This window comes from Crocuta crocuta, unplaced genomic scaffold (assembly GCF_008692635.1).
Source record: "Crocuta crocuta isolate KB4526 unplaced genomic scaffold, BGI_CrCroc_1.0 scaffold155, whole genome shotgun sequence".
Classification (NCBI taxonomy): Eukaryota; Metazoa; Chordata; class Mammalia; order Carnivora; family Hyaenidae; genus Crocuta; species Crocuta crocuta.
This window is the reverse complement of record NW_027530365.1, coordinates 1,168,472-1,190,516: the sequence shown is the minus strand read 5'-3', so window position 1 is coordinate 1,190,516 and position 22,045 is coordinate 1,168,472. Positions and strand designations below refer to the sequence as shown.

Sequence of the window (22,045 nt, the reverse complement as noted above, 5' to 3'; positions counted from 1 at the left end):
AAATATTTTCATATGAAAACATTTTTAAAAAGTACATCAACTTGGGCCCAGTCCTCCAACATTGAAGATCTGCCAGTCTATCCGTTACTGTATGAGATTTATGAAATACTGAGGAGGGGGGAGAAGAACCCATAATTCAGCTTTGGCCTAAAATTTGGATAGTTCTGGTGCAAAGGGGCTTTGGCCTCCATGCTTCCCTCAGCCTCTTCCCTCGATGCCACTTCACCATCTGCCCCAGCCTCCCTCACATCAGGGACTGGTTGAGTCTCCAGACTGTCCACACCCTCCATCTCTACCCCAAAGGAGGAAACTACCACACCCCTTATTGATCTGGACCAACGTGTAAAAAGGTCCTCTTTTCTCTCTTGGCTTTTTTCTTCTGACGGAGATAGGTTGAAGTTCTTAAAACCAAAATTAATGAAGACATATTTGCGAAAAGCCAAAAGAGTCTGAATTGCAGGTTGCTTCATATTATTACTGCTCCAGCTGCTGCCATTCTCTCCAGATAACATTTATGACTGCTCTATAATGCCAGGAATTGTTCCTGATGCAAGCATTCATTTAATCCTCATAACAACCCCCAAGGATTTTACTTGTCAAATCTTTCATTCATTCATTTGGTTGGAAGTATGTTTTCCTTGACAGGAATCCCAGTCAGCAGCCTGGGAGGAGGGTATCTGGCCCCCTCCTTCCCACCCTCCAGCAGAGGGTCCCCTCTTTGTTGAAGTTCCACATTTGTGTCCCCTTCCTTGTGAATCTGAGGGGAAGGCCCTTTGGAGGCCAGCAGAGAACAGCCACTCCAACGCCACTTCTTTCTCTCTCAAGAGCACATGCCCATTTGCCTTATTTCTTTCCCCTTTCCAACATTTCCATAATTAAAAGGCTGAACTGGTATCGTTTTCCTATTCATCTGTTCTGCTTCCCATCTCTGTAAACTGATTCCCAAACACAAAACACATACTGATCAGGTAGCACAGTAGATGGCTCGCAATTCCTCTCCCCTGTCCCCTCCGCGGGGCTGGCCAAGCTGCACTCACAGCACACAGTCTTCACAAATAAAACACCTGCCCACCACGCCCACATGTCACATATGGGACACATTCTTCTCCTCTTCAAACCATGCTCCTATGTGTGGCCAGAGTCACCTGGCCGTCCTCCTGTGGAGTCTGAGCTGAGCTTGGATGACATACTCAACAGGAGGATGGCAGACGTGGGAAAGAGGATGAGCGTGTTTCAGGAGGAACGCATTAGATTAACTTGGGGCAAGATGAAAATTTCAGACATTGTATCATGATGATTTTATTAATCTCATTATCTTGAGGTCAATATGCATTGAAATTCACTGATCGCAACTGTCCATTTTTAACAGTGGATTCACCCACATGAACCCCATCTTTCCCTCATGGCTGCACCCCTCACCAGTTTGTCTCTACCACCCTCAGAAGAACCACAGCTTTGATTTTTCTTCCCCCCACTATACAATAATTTTGCCTGTTCTTCATCTTCATGGATTTCATCCAAGGAGAATTTCATTTCTCTGGATTTACTCAGAGTGCACTCTTTAGTGTCTGGCTTCTTTTGGTTCGTGTATCACTAGTTCCTTTCTTCCTAATACCCAGTAGCTTCGTCCCGTTATGTGTTTAATTTCAAATTATTGTAAAATACAGACAGTATGCAATTACACTCGTCTCGCAAAAATTTGGAACATTATACATAAAAAGACTAATATTTTTGCGGCGCCTGGGTGACTCAGCTAAGCATCCGACTTCAGCTCAGGTGATGATCTCGCAGTTCAAGGGTTTGAGCTCTGCTTCCAGCTCTGTGTTGACAGCTCAGAGCCTGGAACTTGCTTCACATTCTGTGTATCTCTGTCTCTTTGCCCCTCAACTATTCACATTCTGTCTCTCTTTCTCTCAAAAATAAAAAAAAAATTTTTTTAAGTCTAATATTTTTTGGCTATAGTCACCCCTTTCTACCTCCACCTAAAGATAATTTGTTGGAATCTATTGTGTTTTTAAAACAGGTGTGACATTATATGTATTTCTCTGTAACTTGCCTTTTTTTACTCAATATGTCTTATAGATACAACCATGTTCATGCATGCTGATCCACTTTATTTTTATAGAAGGGTTGCAGAGGTGCCTGGGTGGCTCAGGCAGTTAAGCGTCTGACTTCGTCTCAGCTCATGATCGTGTGATCCGTGGGTTGAGCCTACATGGGGCTCTGTGCTAACAGCTCAGAGCCTGGAGCCTGCTTCACATACCGTGTCTCCCTCTCTCTCTGCCCCTCCCCACTCATGCTCTGTCTCTGTCTCTGTCTCTCTAAAAAATAAACATTAAACAATGTTTTAAAGAGCTGCAGTATTTCATAGTACACATAGTCTACACTTTAGTCATTCCTGAGATGCTTTCCAATTCTTTTTATTTCAACAAATGCTTCAGTAGACATATTTGTAATGTTTCTTTGTGCACACGTGTTTCTGTAGGATACACATGAATAAAGTGAAGTCAGAATGTGGATTTAAATTTCAGTAGATTTAGGGGCGCCTGGGTGGCTCAGTTGGTTAAGCGTCCGACTTCGGCTCAGGTCATGATCTCACGGTTGGTGGGTTTGAGCCCTGCGTCGGGCTCTGTGCTGGAGCCTGCTTTGGATTCTTTGTCTCCTTCTCTCTCTGACCCTCCCCTGCTCACGCTGCCCCCGCCTCTCTCTCTCTCTCAGAAATAAATAAAACATTAAAAAATTAAAAAATATAAATTTCAGTAGATTTATCAAAGTATCTCTACTGATTTACATGCTTCCACCAGTGCTTACAGTGTTATACAACTTTGAAAGCTTTGCTATCTATGGATAAAAAAAAGTACCTCATTTAAATTTGTATTTTACTAATTCTAGAAACGCTGAAAATTTCTTCATATGATTACTGGCTATTTGTCTCTTCTTTTCACTGGAGAAGGACTGGCTTAAGTTTGTACTGGGTAATTTCTTCTTTTTTCATAGTTTAATTAGGCTATTCATTATTATTAATACATTAGTTTTAATACATATTATTGTCAGTGCCAAACCTTTGTTCTATTTTTTTTTTAAGATTTTATTTTTAAGTAATCTCTATACCCAACATGGGGCTTGAACTTACAACCCTGAGATCAAGAGTCACATGCGGCACTGACTGAGCTACCCAGGCGGCCCCACCTTTGTTCTATTTTTGCAGTTAAGTTTTTTTGGTTATTTTTGTAGCATAGAGGTTTTAAATTACATCAACCTTTGAGTTATGGCTTTTGCTTTTTCCAGCAGGCCCTATTTAAGAAAGTCTTCTTCACGGGGCACCTGGGTCACTTAAACGTCTGACTCTTGATTTCAGCTTGGGAAATGGTCTTACGGTTGTGGAACTGAGCTCCACGTCGGGCTCTGTGCTGACAGCGCAGAGCCTGCTTGGATTCTCTCTCTCCCTCCTCTCTGCCCCTCCCCTGCTTGTGCTCTCTCTCAAAATAAATAAATAAACTAAATAAAAAAATAAAGTCTTCCTTACTCGAAGGTCATAACACAGGGTTTAATTTCCTTCTGATATCTTTATAGTTGGCAGGTTGATTTTGATGTGGTTATTGGACATTTTGATAAGCAATTCCAATCTCTACCAACCTTTTAGCAAGTAAACGTATTCCTGTAATTTCAGGCATCTTGAATTTGCAACTATCTTTTTCACTCCATTTCCAGTTCAGGGGAGAAAAATAAAAAATTTGTGATTACCCCATTTTAGTATCTTTTCCTTTCCTAATGCGTCTCAAATTCGGGTCAGAACAAAGGTTGTTCACTCAGCAAATATCCTCCTGCGCCTGCTTCGGAGAGGCACCAGGATGCAGCGCGCAGACAGACAGAAGCCCCTGACAGCCCCATGGTCAGTGTGGTGGGAGGGCAGGCCTGAAACACAGAAGTGCCCGCAATGACAGCAAAGAAGGATGTGTCTCACGTGGGGCGCTGTGGGAGGCCCCCGTGCAGCTGAGGTCAAGCTGTGCTGGGGAACTGAAATAAAAGTGGCTTGGAGCTTTCATCCCGTGCCCTGTAGTAAATCCGGTGACCTTCGCACGACTCCTGTGAATTCCTCAGGGCTTTCGTGGCTCGGGCCCAGGGATCGGCATCGCTGGCCCTTCACCCAGGCCACATTGCAGTCCTCGTCTCTCTGCTCTGTCCTGGCACGTTGCCCTTGGTTCATTCCCCTTGACTGCCTCTGAAGTCGCTCACCCGGGGCCTGTGTTCGTGAATCTTCCGTGAAGCTGGCGGAGGCACAACCGCACGTGTGACCGCCAGACAAATGGATATCTGACACTCCTCTGGCCTCCTTGCCACCTGGTGCCTGCCATGCTCTCACTGGTCACCTTTCTCTGTGGGTCCCAGGCCTTTACATCTGGAGTCTTTTGCCTCAAGACTCCCCACAGGTCCCCAGCTGCTTGCTTTCCAGGTCCCTCCAGAAGCTCATCTACTCCAGTTTCTTATGCAGATCAGTTTCGCAGATGAAGAGTCTTACCCTTTCACAGCACAGAAAACCTAGCAGAGGGTTCAGAGCTTCGGTCTACTTTTCCTTCCGCAAGTGTAAGGGCCGGTATAAAGATGGATTTTCCTATAAAGATGGATTTTCCCATTTTTTTAAAAACTTTTTTTAATGTTTATTTTTGAGAGAGAGACAGAGTCTGAGCAGGGGAGGGACAGAGAGAGAGGGAGACACAGAACTGAAAGCAAGCTCCAGGCTCTGAGCTGTCAGCACTGAGCCCCATGTGGGACTCGAACTCACAGACCGTGAGACCATGAACTAAGCCAAAGTCAGATGCTTAACTGACTGAGCCACCCTGGTGTCTCAAGATGGATTTTCCCATTAAGGATCATGCTACCCGTCTCTGCTAGCAGGCAGAAGCAGCTACAGCCAGTTTGGGGTTTAAGTAACCCTGCAACAGTGGAAGCTAATGCCAGTGGTTGGTCTCTGAGGAAGTGGCATTGAAATTGAGATCTGATGGAGGAGCAGTAGTTACCCAGGGGAGGGATGGGACTGGGAGGGGCAGGCTTGGAGGAAAAGTGTTCCAGGCAGAGTGAGCAGAGCGTGCAAAGTCCCTCAGGTACACTAGAGCAAAGCATATTCAAGAAATGAAGAAAAGACAGCAGGAATGAAGAGATTTAACTCCATTAAAATGGAGTTAGGCTGACTTTATCCTAAGGGGAGAATGAGGGCAGGGCAAAACATTAAAGTGTGTTAAGCAAGGAGCGGGTTTTAAGTTTACATTTGAAAAAAAAAAAAAGATTGCTCTGTTACACTGCGATATTACTTCCTACCCACTGGGATGAAAAGGAAAATAAGTGTTGGAAGGGAACAGAGAAATTGGAACTCTTGCACGTGGCTGGTAGGAACGTAAAAGGGCACGGCCACTCCCAACAACAGTCTGGCACTTCTTCAACATGTTTAACATAGAATCACCCTGTGACCAAGCAATCCAACCCCCGGGGATATATCCAAAAGAATTAAAAATTAGTACTCCAACAAGCACTTGTCCACAAACACTCACAGCAGCACCATATGCAACTGTCAGAAGATAGAAAGAACCTAAACGTCCATCAAATGATGAATGATAAGCACAATGCAATGGAATAGTACTCAGCCACACAAAGGGATCAGGTACCGATTCTTGCTATAAAGAGCCTCAAAAGCACTGTACTAAGTGAAAGAAGCCAGACACACTAGGCCATCTATTGTATTTATATCAAATGGCCAGATTAGGTAAATCCATAGACATAGACATCTACCATCTAGACTGATGGTTGCTAAGGGCTAAGGGAAAGGGGAAATGGGGAGTAAGTTTTCTCCCTGGTGCGGCCAAAATACTTCGGAACTAAATAGAAGTGATGGTTGCATAACATTTCGAATGCACAAAATGTCATTGAACTGTCTCCTTCAAAATGGCTCATTTTATAGGATGTGACATTTCCCTCCAAGAGACGACTTCCGCATAGAAGATGAATTGGGTGGGGCAGAGGGGAGATGGGGAAGAGCTGAGCAGCTGCTGCAGCAGCCCAGGGGAGAAAGGACAGTGTAGGGATCATGGGTAACCTGGCGCTGGAAAGGCCTGGTGCACCCGGACAGGGGATCAAGAGNGTGGGGGTGGGGGGGTAGGGGAGAGCAAGGTGAAGGAAGGTTTGCGTTTGTAGGTGAGGGGGGAACCGGGTGTGCTTCAGGCCCAGAGCAAAGGAGCGCTCGCTGGGGCAGTGGAGCCGAGGATATACAGATGTGGTGCCACTTGATTTCAGGCTGGCTCTGGTTAGGAGCTGGCACATTTCTTCCTCTGAGAACAGAGAGGGTGACTTCTGAGAGCTATTTTGACATGAAAGGTGTAAAAGTTGTGGGATTTCTACCCAAATGCCAGGGCAGAATGCAGGCAGCTGCAGAGAGCCTGTGGCAGGGGGATGAGAAGACTTTCTGGAACAGTTTTGAGGAGAATGTACTAGAGAACAAACTGGGTCTGGACAAAGGATTGCCAAGGAGCCCTGAAAGTCAGGGACACACTTTTGTACGGGAGCCAAGCTTCTTGTTACATAATTTTTTTTTCCCCCTAAAGTACTAGGCTGAAGTAGGAACTAAGGCAGTAATCCTGGTGGGTATATTGTTACATAAAACACTTTAATCAAGCAGCACCCAGAAATAGAATAGGAATCGTGTGAAGGAAACATGAGAAGTCTTACAAGAAGTAGGATCTGGAAAACTTCCATATTTACGTGGCTCCTACTTCAAAATAAATGCCATTCAAAACTATTATTGGATATTGGATAACTATACATTTGTTTTTGAGGGAGCCATCATCGATGTGAATAACTACACATTTAAGTGACAATAGGAATTGCTTTTTTCACATAGATGTATGTATATGTCACATAAATTAAAATACATGTAGTATTTTAAAAGCCTATATATATACAGGAACTGTTTCAGAAAGTTGTGGATTTTTATATCAGAGCTAACATTAAAATCTGTTTAACTAATTGTTAGTAAAATGTACTCAAAAACTGTGGCAGACAAAAAAAAATTGGGTTCATGGTTATAGAGAACAGATTGGTGGTTGTCTGAGGAAGGTGGGGGGAACAAAATGGAGGTGCTCCAAAGGTACAAATTTCCAGTTATAAGTCATGGGAATGTAACATATAGTGTAATGACGATTGTTAACAATACTGTACTGTACACTCGAATGTAGCTAAGAGAGTAGATCTTGAAAGTTCTCATCATGAGAAAAATACTTGCAACTGTATATGCCGATCAATGTTCATGGGACTCACTGGCGTGACCATTTTGCCATACATACAAATATGGAATCATTACCTTGAATACCTGAAATACAATGTTATGCCAATTATACCTCAGTTTAAAAAATGTACTAATGGATTAAGGAAATATTTTGGAGAAATGAATTTGCTCCATCTACTACTTGAAATCGAGTAATATTATCCATTGTAACTAATCAGTTGACTCTTGAATGCTAGTTTGAACGGCATGGGTCTGCTTATGCAGATTTTTAAAAATAAAGTACAGTACTGTAAATGTATTTTCTCTTATGATTTTTAATATTTTTTCTCTAGCTTACTTTATTGTAATAACAGTAATATATATAAAAATATGTTAATCAACTGCTTACACTATTGGTTAGGTTTCTTGGCCAACGATAGGCTATTAGGAGTTAGGTTTGGGGGACGTTAAAAGACTGTGTGGGAAGTCAGGGCCCTTTACCCCTGTGATTTTCAAGGGTCAATTGTAATTACGGCTGCAGCTGACACTCTAGACATTTAATCTTTTCAACAAACATTGAAGGCCCTCCGTGCAAAGTACAGGGTACAGTACCATGAACACTACATAAAGCAGTAAGAAATAGCCCTTACCCTTAGGAAGGCAGGATCTAGTTAAGGCTATAAAAAAGTTCACATGGAGGCACCTGGGTGGCTTAGTCGGCTAAGCATCCGACTGCAGCTCAGGTCATGATCTCAGAGTTCATGGGTTCGAGCCCCACATCAGGCTCTGTGCTGACAGTTCAGAGCCTGGAGTCTGCTTCAGATTCTGTCTCCCTCTCTCTCTCTCTCTGCCCTTCCTCCACGAGCACTTGTGTGTGTGTTTCTCTCAAAAATAAACGTTAAAAAAATATTTTTTTAAAAAACTCATACTCCTAGAAACAGTAGAAAAGTGGTTGCCAGGGGCTTCAGGGGAGGGAGAAACAGGGAAACGTTGGTAAAAGAGGACAAACTTTCACTCTAAGATGAATAAGGTCTGAGGATCTAAGGTAAAACATGGTGACCACAGTTGATAGCACTATATTGTATACTTGAAATAAATCTAAGAGAAGTTAAATGTTCTTACCAAAACTAAGTCAGTGAAGACAGTGTTAATGGGGGAAAGCTTCTCACAATGAATACATATATCAAATCACCACGATGTAAGTTTTAAATATCTTACAATTATATATGTCAATTAAACCTCAATAAAGCCGGAGGCGGGGGGGGGGGGGGGGAGTAAAACCACACACACACACACACACACATCCAAAGCATGAACAAAGACATAGATCACGTCAAGAAATTGATTCTTGGGCGAGGAAAAGAAATCAGATTATTACAATGGTTAGTAGCCCTCCAAAGCTCCAGCCCATCCAACAAAATCTTATCTGCTAGTATTTAATTTCTTGTTAGGGTGGATTTAAATCAAAATTTTCTCCTTAGGAGGAGGACAGTAATGAATTTTGAAAAGATTAGGAAACACTGAAACAAGAGATTAAGGGCCCTAATTAGCAGTTTAGGACAATGAGGAATGTTAGAGCAAAGCCTAAAAAATGTCAGATGTATATCTATCTATCTATACTGTTACACACACTGTAGCAATTAGACCATCTTATAGTTATAATCCCCATAGAAATAGATCTTTCAACTTAATGTTCTTTACTGAAAAATCAGAAAAAATTCTGAAGATAGCATCGTATTTCAGCCAGGAAAATCACTTCTGTGTTCAGAAACAGACCAGAGACAACACAGATGAGAATGCACTGATCCATTTTGATTATTCTACCAGATATAGATTTTTTTTTCCCTCTGAAAGTATAATCATTAGAGCAGTCCATCCCCGCAGTAAATGAGCTCAAGTGATCTTCCACAATTTCTTTTCATACACCAGTCACGCTGACATGCAAAATAAACCTGATTTACTTTGAAAACATTTTTCACATAAAAATATTAATAAGGCTTAGTTGAGCACTCAAATTAAATCAAGAAGCAGAGAAAAACAAACAAACAAACAAACAAAAAACACTTTCCAAAGTTATCTATGGGGCACCTGGGTGGCTCAGTCCCTGGTTAAGCGTCTGACTTCGTCTCAGGTCATGACCTCGCGATTCGTGAGTTCAGGCCCCACGTGGGGCTGGGCTCTGTGCTGACAGCTCGGAGCCTGGAGCCTGCTTTGGATTCTGTGCCTCCCCTCCACCTCCCCTGCTCACACTCTGTCTCCATGTCTCTCAAAAATGAATAAACATTTTTAAAAAATCAAAATATCTAAAATAAACATACCAGAAATGCAGATGAACCTATACTTCAGAGCTTCATGGGTCTGAACCTTGTTTTGTTTGGGCCACAAGTAGCGCACTCCCTTTTCTAGCGGCACCAAGTAGCCTGGAACACCCTTAGCGGTTGAAACTTCTCAACACTGATATGAGTATTGGTTACCGGCATTAAGAGGCCTTAGTGAATGGGAAGGCATTGCTCGGACCTCCCCGTCCAGGATTTCAGGGAAGACTCATGTTTAACAAGCAATGCTATCTGAGGGGCAAGAAGAACCAACATCCGTCACCAGGAGAGAAAGTTCCCAAGCACCTAATTTTTCTGTGAAACAAGAACACGAACAACAAATGTTCAAACAATATTCCATGCAGCGCCTGGGGACAAGACAAAAGGGAGCTCAAGAAGGACAGAACCTCACAAACCTGTGTGCCACGTTCTACAGGGGCTAGAAAACACAGTTGTGTGCTCTTACTCAGCTAAAAGCATTTAATCCCGCCCCCGGAAAGTTCACGACATGGGAGGTACTTAGTGCAAAAGAGACAAGATGCATGTCTGGTCTTCTATTTGGGCAGAGGCTCTAATGAACATTATTAAGCTCTTTGTTTTGTAATTCTTTCCCTGAAAATACCGAGCTTCCTCCATCTAGTGGGAATCTCCCAGTGCTAGGGTCATCACACAAGCGTTCTCAACTTCAGCAAACAAATGGAGACGTTTACTTTTCTGGGGAGACAGGAAAGTCACCTATTTTCTCCAGGAATTAGAGAATTAACAGTTATTATTATTAACGGCATGAACTTAGATGCTCAGGAAGGGGGAGCTATGTTCTACACATTTTTTAACATTTGTTTTTATTTTTTTATGCTTTAAAAAATTTTTTTTTCTTTGAGAGAGAGATGCAGAGCATGAGCAGGGGAGGAGCAGAGAGAGGAAAACATAGGATCTGAAGCAGGCCTCAGGCTCTGAGCTGTCAGCATAGAGTCTGACGCGGGGCTCGAACTTGAGCTGTGAGATCATGACCTGAGCAGAAGTTAGACGCTTAACTGACTTGAGTCACCCAGGTGCCCCTAAACATTTGTTTTTAACGTTATCCCCTTATATTCTCCATTTTTTTGCATCTTCAAGATGTCAAGAACCCCCTAACGTTGAAGGTAGCATTGAGAGGAGGCCTACTCAGTTTGGTAACTGATCCGCGAGGTTACAAAGTGAATTAAGCCACCGTGAGGTACAAGAAACAGCATACAAACAGATCACTATCAACACTAAAACTGTCCGTTCATACAATTTATTTCACTAGACTGCAAATTTATACACAGTATGAAGGGGTTTCCTGATAGCACGCATACAGTTGACTTTCTGTACTGCTGAAGAACCAATTGTTTTTTTTTTTTTACATTATACTGTAATACCCTATCGTTAAAACATTATTCAGTGAATTTTTTCCAACTACATATAGACGGAGATTTACCACACACACGGTGCAAGAATGTCTTTATAACATATTTGAATCACAAGATGTGAATCTAAAATACATCACTGTAATTAGAACACTACTTTAAAATTACAATGCCCCATGTTATATTAGCCAGATCTGATTAATCTCTGTATACGTCACAAAGCGGCTCGGTGAGTAACTTGTTGGATAACTGGCAGCAGCTTTGAACTAGGATATCAAAAGAAATCCTTAATTAAGAATCGATTTTGAATTTTAAAAACATATTCCTTTATGTACTCAATATTCTCAGAATCAAAATGGGACATTTAAAAATTTATAGTCTCTAACACAAGGAGAAGAAATCCATCCCTCCCTTTGCTGAAAGGCTGGGGTTGTAATATTAGGTTTTGTAAGACATCTAAGAAAAGCATTGTACGAGGAGTGGAAATTAGTGAAAAAGAGACCTAAAATTTCTTTAAAAACATTTTGGATTCCTCTGTCCTCCCTGCCTCTGCCAAACATAAAGAATACTGCATTACGGAAAAAACATGTGTTTCCATAAGATGATGTTCTAAAGAAAACATATGTAAACAAGCCAGAGAGAAAGGTTTCTTCATTTTCCCATTTTGTAGAGTGGGGCAGTGGGAGGGTATCAGGTAAGTAACAGAACTCCTTAGTCAAAGAACCACTTCATCACACACAAAACAGCTAGGGATAATTGCTGAAAATGTCTCATGTTTGCTTTTCTTTCCCCCAAAGTTTGAGAATGTTTGAAAGTTCAATAAATAGTAGAAAAATAATCCTTTACTTAGAAATTTTGAGATGCATCATTTAGAGCTCATCAGGAGTTCCATACAGCAACTGTGGTATCTGGGTACCGCTAAGAAACAAAGCGAGATCTTCCAAAAGCACACGTTTCTATCCAGATGTGCCACATTCCCAGTCTCTGGCTGGGCACGTTTTTCTCTCTTCCAGTTAAGGAGAGCCGCATGTTTCTGGCTCCTTGGAACATTCCTCTGGCTCAGCTTAACGAAGGTTCCCAATGTTTCATTTATAGGTCTCGTCTCTCTGTTTGGAGGTTTGCCTTCTGCTCCATCCCATTGGTATTATGGCAGCTTCATTAATCAGGCTTACTTCCCCTCCATTCCAGAACCAGCTTGCACTTTCACAAACATGATTTTGTTGTGGTTTCTCATTTTGAAACACACTAACGGCAGCAAGTGCGTGAAACCACTCTGGACAAAGCACAAACACCAGGGGTCTCCTGCTGGGGATTATCTGATGCTGGCTCTTCTTCCCTCCAGAACATTCTGTACCTCCCAGATCCCATCTTCTCACGGAGGTCAGGGGAGTGTTAGCACTCCGCATCGACGGTGTGTACTGTCACAGCCGCCTGCAGGTGGTGGCTGTGGTGCGGCGTGGGGTGGTGGGAGCGGTAGTGGTGGAATTTGTGACTTAGCAGGGCAGCAGTCTGGGGTGGGGCGTCCAAATCCAAGTCCTCGTCGTGGTTTCCCACGTCCACCCCAGCCGACAAGGGGTCATTGTTGCACGGGGGGTTCTCACTATCCTCCTGTGGGCTCATGGTGCTGTAACCTAGAAAATGAACAGAACAAGCAGCTGAGAGCTTCCAGACGCAGGCCGAGGTGACTGCCGATTTCTAGGGCATGGGAGATGTTCCTAGCTTTGTGTTACGCGGGTGCAGAGGTCTGCAGGCTGCCAGCAGATGTCAAAGTGGCTTATTTTTGAAGAGATCTTTTCTTAGCTCTTTTTCCCCCCTCCCCACCGCCAACAATTACAAGATAAATAATCATTTTAGATACCTGAGAAAGTACAGATAAGAAAAAATATATATATATATAGGAAGCTTTTTTCCAAATTCCCAAATCAACACAACAAAAATTAAAATCACTGCTCTTCCCATCTGATCCACAGATAACGACCACGGACATTTGGGACTATCTTCCTACACTTTTCTCTGAGATAAGATTAAGACTAACTTTATTTGAATGAATGAATGAGAAAAAGAAAGAAAGAGAGAAAGAGAGAAAGAAAGAAAGAAAGAGAGAAAGAAAGAAAGAAAGAAAAGAAAGAAAGAGAGGGAGGGAGAGAGGGAGGAAGGAAGAAGAGAGAAAGGAAGAAAGAAAAAGAAAGAAAAAGAAAAAAGGCAGCTTCAAAAAAGAAAGAAAGAAAGAAAGAAAGAAAGAAAGAAAGAAAGAAAGAAAGAAAGAAAGAAAAAGAAAAAAGGAAAGAAGGAAGAAATAAAGTCCTAATAGGATTCAAATCAAGTTGGGGGTTGCTGGGGAAAAGCTGAGCTTCAACAAGCCTGCACACGACCCACAGGAAGGACAGAAACAAGTGTCACCACTGTTTGTACACCTGCTCTATGGCACGCAATAGTGTCCTGGAATTCCTGCACACCAATTTTACAAGTGAGGGAAACGATGATCAGAGAGGTTAATGAACTTGCCCTAAGTTCCAGTACCAATGAGACTAACTCCACATATACCCATAGCAACTAGCAAAGGAATCAACTATTCTCTGTGTAAGTGGGTTCACTGTATTTAAAGATTAATTTCTTTTGGTATTCTAAGTAATACATGTTTCAAAAGAAAATGCCCTTGCTGATCAAAGGATTCCATTCCAAGAACTCTGGCATGTTTTTAAATATTGCAAAAATCCCCTTTAAAATTTTTGAGAAGTGACAGCTCATTAATATTTCCACTGTATCTACCGTTAGCATCAATCAGCGCTCATCCATGGGTAGTGCCAGTCACATTTGTGGTGCACAATTGACGTGCTTGCATACAGCCAAGCAGGAATGGGATGTGGCTGAAAATGTACACTCAGTGCAAAAATGAGAAAGGCAATTCTCTGTCCTCAATGAACCCACTTCGCAACTGACAGAATTATTTAAGTCAGTCCAGATCCAGAAATATTTATTGTGCACCTAGTATGTATAAGATACTGTGTTAGGCACTGCAGGAGACACCAAGGGGGAAAATCTGGTCCCTGCACAAGGAGCTTAAAAGCTAGAGCCCGAGAAATAAAATGAATACAAGCATAGGATCTGTTCAATTATTCATTCAGTGAAGACCATTATGCGGCCAGAGGGGGAGGCTATGAAACATGAATAAGAGATGTCTCTTTCCCTTAAGGATTTCATGATGGAACAGGAGACATATTTATGAAGCTGGGTTTATTCTAATGCAGATAACGGTAAGTGCTATAGTTGAGGTATAACTGAAATCTAGAACACGGAATAACCAATTCCAGCTGGAAGAATGAGAAAGCTTCACAGAAAAACTCTGATTTCAGTTGGGCTTAAATGGATGTGTAGGAGTTTGGTAAGCGGATGTGAGCAAGGGAACAGAGGAGCAGAGCCTACAGGTGTGGAAAGCCAAGGCCGCTGCTGAACCACATGCCTAGGACAGGTGCAGGCAGGTAGGTGGAGAGCGTGGCAGGAGGGAGGTGTGGAGGGGAGTTACAGCCAGATTATAAAGACCATGCCAAAGCAGAGAAAATGAAGAAACAATACAACATTTTGAGCAGACTGATAAAAAAAAATAGCATGATAGTTTCTGTGTTTCACAGAGAACTCTGGGGGCAGCTTGGAAGATGAATAAAAATGAGGGAGGGGGACAGTTGGGAGGTTATTACAACAGTCCAGATGACAGACTAAGACTTAAAACTAGGGGTATGGGGGGGGCGCCTGAGTGGCTTAGTCGGTTGGGCGTCCGACTTTCGCTTGGGTCATGATCTCGCGGTTCGTGGGTTCGAGCCCCACGTCGGGCTCTGTGCTGACTGCCAGCTCGGAGCCCGGAGCCTGTTTCAGTCTGTGACTCCCTCTCTCTCTGACCCTCCCCTGCTCACGCTGTCTCTCTCTCTCCTAGAAATAAATAAAAATATTGGAAAAAAAAAACTAGGGGTATGGGATTGGGCAGATTCAAAAGTATCTCAGGGGTGGAAACAATAGAAGTTGATGAGCAATTAAAAGTTAGGGGTTTGAGGGAGTGGTGACTTTGAGTCAGGAAGATAAGACTCGGAGATCCCAAGTCTCAGGAATGAAAAGGGGAAAAAGAGGGGGAAGTTCACAGACATAGGTGTCTATCATCACTGAGAGTCTCCTTGGCCCCAGGTGGGGCTCAACCAAAAAAGGGGTAAAGGGGAGGCCCCAGCTCCCAAGAAAACCACAGCCAAGAAGGGGGAGCAAAGGTATTCAAACAGAGGCACACTGAGAGGGATCCCAAAGATGATTAACTGGGCTAGGACACCCAAGGATGATACCTAAAGTGGCCCTCATGTAGAGAAAGGGTTCATTAGGTAAAGAGAGGGGTGGAAAGGTATGCAGGCTGGGAGATGAGCAAATGCCAAGGCACAGTAGCCTGAAAGTCTCCACCGGGCATCGGGGATGAGAACAAGCTCGGTATGGGGAAGAAAGCAGCAGGAGAGGAGACTGAACATGCGGGCTCAGACCAGATCAAGGAGGCTGGCTGAGCTAGGAGTTGTGACTGATCAACAGGCCAGGGGTGGGGGAGGGTGCAATGACATAACATGTGTTTGAAGATGATCCCGTGTGGCAGTGAGGAGGCTGGACAGAAGGTAGCACAGAGGCTCAGAGGACAGGAGGCTGCAGCGCTGGCCCAAGGAGGCGATGAGGACCTGAAGGGGGCCAGTGGCTGTGTTAAGTAGGGCAAGCAGCTGGCTTCGAGGCACTCCTCAAACGCAGAGTAGGTTGACTTTGGTGGCCAAACGGACTTGCCCGGGGACGATCCAGGCTGACCTCGTTGGATAAGGTTGAGGATTTTAGGTTCGGGGCTGGGGAAACAGCGATGCCTTTCCTCAAGAAAAAGGAATCAGGAGCCAGAATGGGTTTCTCAGCTTTGGCAGTGCTCAGTCTGGAACGGAAGACTGGATGGTAGGCGCTGAAGCCCCACGTACAAAGTACTGTGTGTGCTTAAGCTGCCATGTGCTTCACACGTAGGGGCTCAAGTATAAGGCACACTTTTAGCAAAATCCCAGCGTCTATGTTGATGACTGTTGGCCAACCTTTAGTGCTAGGCTGTCTTTATCTTGCTCCAAGTATCTCCTGAAGGGTTTCCACTCATTTACAAGCACCCACAGTAACTGTTAACTCATTTTCACATTCCTGGTGTAAAATTCATGGCAGGCCTTCTGCCGGGCTCACCCTCCCACCTTCCAGCATACGGCTATTGCCCTTCACGCTTCAGTTTTTAAAGGTCTTCTCTGGGAAGCAACCCAAACCCCCAGCGCCCCATCCTGCCAGCCCACGTGGGGTCTGTTGCCCCTTCTGTGAGTTGAAATGGCATTCTGTGTACATCTCAAGCTTAGATTTTTACTATGTAATAAAATTCAGGGCTGCCATGCCCATGAGCAAATTCCTATTTATTTTTGTACTCCTAATATTCAACGCAATGCCTCACACAAAACAGGTACATCTTTGTCCAAAATCACAGGACTATGCTCCCAAAGCAACAGGACTGGGGTTCTTTAGTTATCTGTGGTTTCATCTGGTGTGACATTCAGCAGTCTCATCTAATAATGAAGTCATTCCAGATTCACCAGGCCCTGACCAGGGGTTCTGACTTGGCACTCCATGGATGCTCCCAACCCGGCTGGTCATAGGCTCCAGGGTGGTTTTAATGGTAGAGCTGTTCCCTCAGCACCTCAGGGGCACCCTCATTTCTCCTGCTCTTGCTTTCTGAGGAGAACCCTAGCAGAAGGTCTTCCGAAGTGAACCTCTTACTCTGGGACATTCTGTTTCGTTTTCTCAGTGTGGCAGGACTGCTATGTGACTTCCTCAGGCTTCCTCTTATCTCAATAATTAATGAAAATCTCGAGGGAGGGATAGCAAGCTGTGGAGAAGCAGGAGAAAACTAAACACATGCTCTCACTTAACAAATTGAGTGTTTACTTAGCACCAGGCAATTCTGTCAAGTGCTGGGGAACAGCGATGAATAAGACAGACTCTGTATGACTCATGGAGGGGGAAGCACTATTTAAAACACAAAGGATATCAGCCACCACTTTCAAAGGAAAAAATTTCTAACTATCCAAAGGTGTCTGCAGTATAGTCTCTACAAAGACGACCTCAGGTAAAAAGTAGGCTCAGGAAGGAGACCAGGCGACCACTGAGAACAGAAGAGTCAAGATTAGGCTTTTTGGTACTCTCCTTACATATTTAGCGGATGGTTCCTGAAGAAACTTCTCTTGATGGTTAGGGAGGTTAGGTCACTCTGGGGACTCACTCTCCACCTTGTGGTCACAGACAGTAACTGCGGGAGACTATGTGCACCTGCCCCCAAAACGGTCTTACGTTGCACTGTATAGTTTTTGATCAAGTTTTCAAGGCTCAGCATTTGCCTTTTAAGCTTTATGGAATTTGCTTCACTAGGAGGAGGTTTCCCTTTTACAAAGAAAAAATGTTGCCTAATATATATTTATGTCAAATTTCTGATGAGATAATAACACACAGATTCAAAAGGGACAAATATACATTGGTGGTTTTTAACTTAAAGACAAGGCAGTTGATGACTGGATAGAACATGAGATTTTCAGGAGCAAAAAATGGGCAGACACAGAGAGTTAAAAGCATAAGTAGGTAGTAACTGTGTTTAATCACTACTTGTGAGTGTAATCATCAAGTGCTGAAAAACAGTCATTTTAAGTGATCTTAGAATATTGACAAAAATAATTCTACCTTTCAAAAACTATTCTTACTTTAGTATTTTTAAGGTACAAGAATTAAAATAAGATTGCTTTACAACACAAGACTCTCCCGGCCACATGAAACACTGCTGAACCTTGAGCAACATGGGTTTGAACTACATGGGTCTACTCACAGGCCTAGTTTTCCAAAAATACAGGACAGTACTATAAATGTATTTTCTCTTATGATTTTAACAGTTTCTTTTCTCTAGCTTACTTTAAGAATACATTATATAATACAAGTAGCATGCAAAATGTGGGCTAATCCACGGTTTATGTTCTTGGTAAGGTCTCCAATCAACCTGGTAGTTAAGTTTTTCCGGGGGGGGGGCGGCGTGAGAAGTTTTATGTGGATTTTTGACTGTGCAAGGGTGGGGATTGGTGTCCCTAATGCCCATAGTGTTCAAAGGTCAATTGTATTTCCCAATAAAAAGACAGCTTGAAGTCTGTAAGTCTGGCCTGGTAACATTCAGTTTTAATTCTAGGTACATCACAATTCTGAACCATATCCTGAAAATCTAGTCTGTTCGGTACTTACATATTTATGTGTTTTATTCTTCTGAGTTTCCTTTTGTGTATTAGACCCAAGGAAATATGCTCACTGGGTTGCAAAGAACCATGGTGCTACAAATTTTACCCTGTCANTCATCTAACCCCCCCCCCCGGGACTTCCATGATTCACATGCAGATAAAAGTGACTAGCTCCCTATCTTCTTTGTTCTGGTCCTTTAAGGAAGCTGTACTATTCAACCTTTTATCAGTCTTATGAATACATGCATTCATTTACAGTTTCTTGCTAGATTGTAAATTCCCTGAGGGCAGAGTGGGTCTGGAGGTGGGTAGGTCAACCCTGAACTCCTGCCTGCCATATGCTATTTCATTTGGCACTCACAACTTCATCAGGGAGACATTTCTAATCCCATTTTAATTATTAGGACACTAAGGAGCTAAGTCGCTTCACTAAGATCTCATTCCCTGTAAAGAGGCGGAGAGGTGGGTTCCAAGTAAGCTGTGCTTGGCCTTATCTTATAAAGTCTTGCATAATCATCGGCCTCACAGAAACGAGGCCACCCTTTCACGAGGTCCCTCCGTTGTGCCTGGCAAAGAGCATAGACGGAGACTGAGCTGAGAAAGAAGTATACTGACAAAACAACAAGATTAGATTTCCTTCTTTAAATGCGAACCAAACCTGTGGCCTATTCTCGGCGTCACAGGGACGTTAACGTGATGCCACCACTTTTAGTGACCCACCATTCAGGTTCAGAGATATGACAACACGCGGTTAAATGGTATTGATTTTTGTGGTGCATTTAGAATTATGTGGAATGTCAATGTCTCACATTTCTTTTGGTGTTGCATTCTGTCTGCACGAGGAACTATTTTTCATTCCTTGGGGATAACAGGGATCCAATTATTGTGAAAAATGAAAGAAAGCAAGCCCTTAGCTAGATTCCTCAGCTTTCAGATACTGACACTGCATTACTGCTTTCATCTAAGCTGTTGCTTCACATGCCACTTTACTAAGACAATGGGAGGGCTAATGGAACATCGGAAACGTCACTCAGAATTCCAATTTCGTATTGAAGCGATTTCTATCCAGGGAGAAGGCAAGAGAGAGAAAGGATTCAGTATTTCTGCTGAATAAGAAATTATTTCTGTTGAACTTTAGTAGCCTCAAACCTGTTTTATTATTCAAAGGAGAAGAGGCACAGAACTGCCTGGCAGAATGAATTTATGCAGGTTCAAAGGTTTTTAGGGAAAAAACCCCAGAAAGTCAAAGAAACTGAAAAATTTAAGTTGTGCTTTGACTCTCCATAGAAACCTGAAGTTTCTACTTAGTTGGTGGGAACAATGTCATTCAAAGCCCAAATTAGGAGCCTCCAGTTTACAAATCAGAGTTTTGGCTTCTGTTTCCCAAAGGGAGTTTGAATACCTGGCTGTCATGTAAAAGGCAACATTGGTTGCCTTGACAAATATCCACTCGTGCTAGCACCGGGTAGGAGCCGTTTGAAAACATCCCCGCCCCCCGCCCCAGGGTAGATGTGGAGAAAGAGTCAAAAAGGTATAAATGCATTCCTTATGCATTAAAAAAAGATCTGATTCTGGGAAAAAAATAGTTTTCTAGAAGATTAAACAACAATACAAAAAACAAATAGATCTTCCAGTTACAGGAAAGGCCCCACACTCCTGTCATGTTGCTGTGGGACACTGGCAGTGATGGCTACAGGGCGGGACATGTCTGCCATTCCCTGTGAGGATAAGCCATGCGGACACTGGCAAGGCAAGAAGCTAGGGGGTGGCCAAGTCTTTGGTACAACATGTGGACTGGATAATTCCTAGCCCACTCAGGCTTAGTGCCTCTTCACAATCCAGTGCCGACCCTTTCTGAGCATCTTAGGGGCACCTGCCATAACCTTCATGACTACACACACCAGACCCTTTGCCTCTAATATCCGTAGCCCCAACCTTTCTTTCATCATCCGTTAAGCCCAGTACAAATGTTGTCTCTCTGGTGAAGCCTTCCCTGAACCTTCCAGGCAAGGCTGGAGGTCAGGAAGGGGAATGCCAGGAGGAAGCATGAGCTCGTCATGTCCTCAGTGTATATGGCTGAGAGGGCTGTGAGGGTCCTGGTGTTGGCCAGCTAACCACCCTGGGTAGTGGCACCGATACGGATGCCAGTTACTAAGGACCACCTGGTAAGCAGGTTCCATTTAGACAATGGGAACCTTTATGCATGAAGAACATTTAGTCGCGATCTGTGTGCCCCAGGGTCATCTCACGTATGCCTGGGAGTGCAGAGACAAAATCAAACCTAGCCTTGGGCTCCTAGAAATGTGCCACGTTGGAATGGGTCCTTTGGAAAACTATGCCAAAGCACAGAATGTGAGCACAGAACAGGAGGGAGAAGAGGGGGTGTGAGCACTGCCCCCCAGAAGCCCCCCAGACTCCTCAGAAGGAGCTAGACCTTACCATGATCGCTTTCTGTTCCTGATCGACCCCAGTAGCGACGCCTCCTCTCTGGACTGTGTGCGTGCCGTTCAATGACTGCAGCTATAAACCGAGTGTTGCTGACTGTGGGGAGCAAGGACAGTTAGTCACTCTAGTGCCAGGATCCTTATTGTATTGAGGACATGTGCCCTGGGCAGGTTCATTCACACACGGGGGGAGCTATTCTTTGGAGAAATAGAAGAAGTAATTCTCTTTTTAAGATTTTGAGGGTTAGAGGCAGTGAGAAGTTCCTAATCACGGGTATCCAACGTGCATTAAGAAGACATGTTCTACAGAGTTGTAGGCCAAGGTACGTATCTCACACTAATCGAACTCTTTTTTGATAAAGAAATGCTCTTTTCCTCCCTGAATTATATACATTTAATTCCCTGAGGGATTAAAACAATGTAGACCACCTGATCATCCCCTTTCTGAAATATATGCCGAAAGCAACGAGGAGGAGAAAGAAAAGGTGGGGTGAGGTGTTTTCAGCCAAAACACTTAAGGCAAAAAGGAACATCAAGAAATCTTTTAAGATTTTCTAAAACAAAGCCAACACCTACACTTATTCCTAATGAAAACAGGAGAGGAAAAACCCTCGTCACGTCAAAGATTCTTAAATTGTAATATACACCGAAAGGATAGAAGACAGAACATTTATTCTGGGTTAGCCTCCTGCTGACACGTTCTGCAACGAGGCAGCTTGAATACTCACTGATGCCTCTGTCCTCATGGCTGTCATCGTCCCTTTCATCTCTGTCATTCTCCAGGTTGGACATACGCACTGACATTTCTACCCATCATTAAAGAGAAAGAAACATGACTATTTAATCAAACAAAATCACCCACTTTAATACCCTGTGGGGGGCTCATTTGATGGCTGGGTGACAGCATTCCATGAAGAACGAGTCCAAACTTGGAAAAGAATAAACTGATGTCCCATGTCCCATCTTTTTTTTTTTTTTTTTTAAGGAGGAGGTAGCAGGAATCAGAAGACAGAAGACTAGAAACGAATAATAAAGAGAGGCACCAGAAATTAACTTCTGAAGAAAGGAGAGCAAAGAAGTTGATGGAGGCAAAGGGGTCTTTAATCCTCTACCAATGTACCTGAAACAGAAGGAAAGGGTCTAAAGCCATGGCTGAGTGTGCTCATAAAATGGTGTTATAAAACCCTTCAAAAGGCCAGGTATAAAGGAACACCAAACGACTGTCACATACTTACCAAGGGGAAGTCTAAGTATCCAAATCTTACCAAAGGGAAGGAGCTTTGTGACTCGTCCTGTTACTAAATCAGGCAAAGTTATCCCAAGATCTCCTCCCCACCCCCCCCCCACTCCG

At 43.4% G+C, this 22,045-nt stretch overlaps 1 protein-coding gene across 1 annotated transcript in view; it reads right to left on the bottom strand.

Annotated features, from left to right (window-relative positions):
• Window positions 1-10,834: 10,834 nt before the first annotated feature.
• The window catches only part of CACHD1 (cache domain containing 1), a 127,198-nt gene continuing 115,987 nt past the window's right edge, over window positions 10,835-22,045 (bottom strand). Inside the window, exons 24-26 of the mRNA XM_077766137.1 lie at window positions 21,423-21,500; window positions 20,690-20,791; window positions 10,835-12,586 (exon numbers count right to left, since the gene is read on the bottom strand). Coding sequence (XP_077622263.1) covers window positions 12,348-12,586; window positions 20,690-20,791; window positions 21,423-21,500 — 419 coding nt within the window. The 3' untranslated portion in view covers window positions 10,835-12,347. The remainder of the gene's footprint in view (window positions 12,587-20,689; window positions 20,792-21,422; window positions 21,501-22,045) is intronic.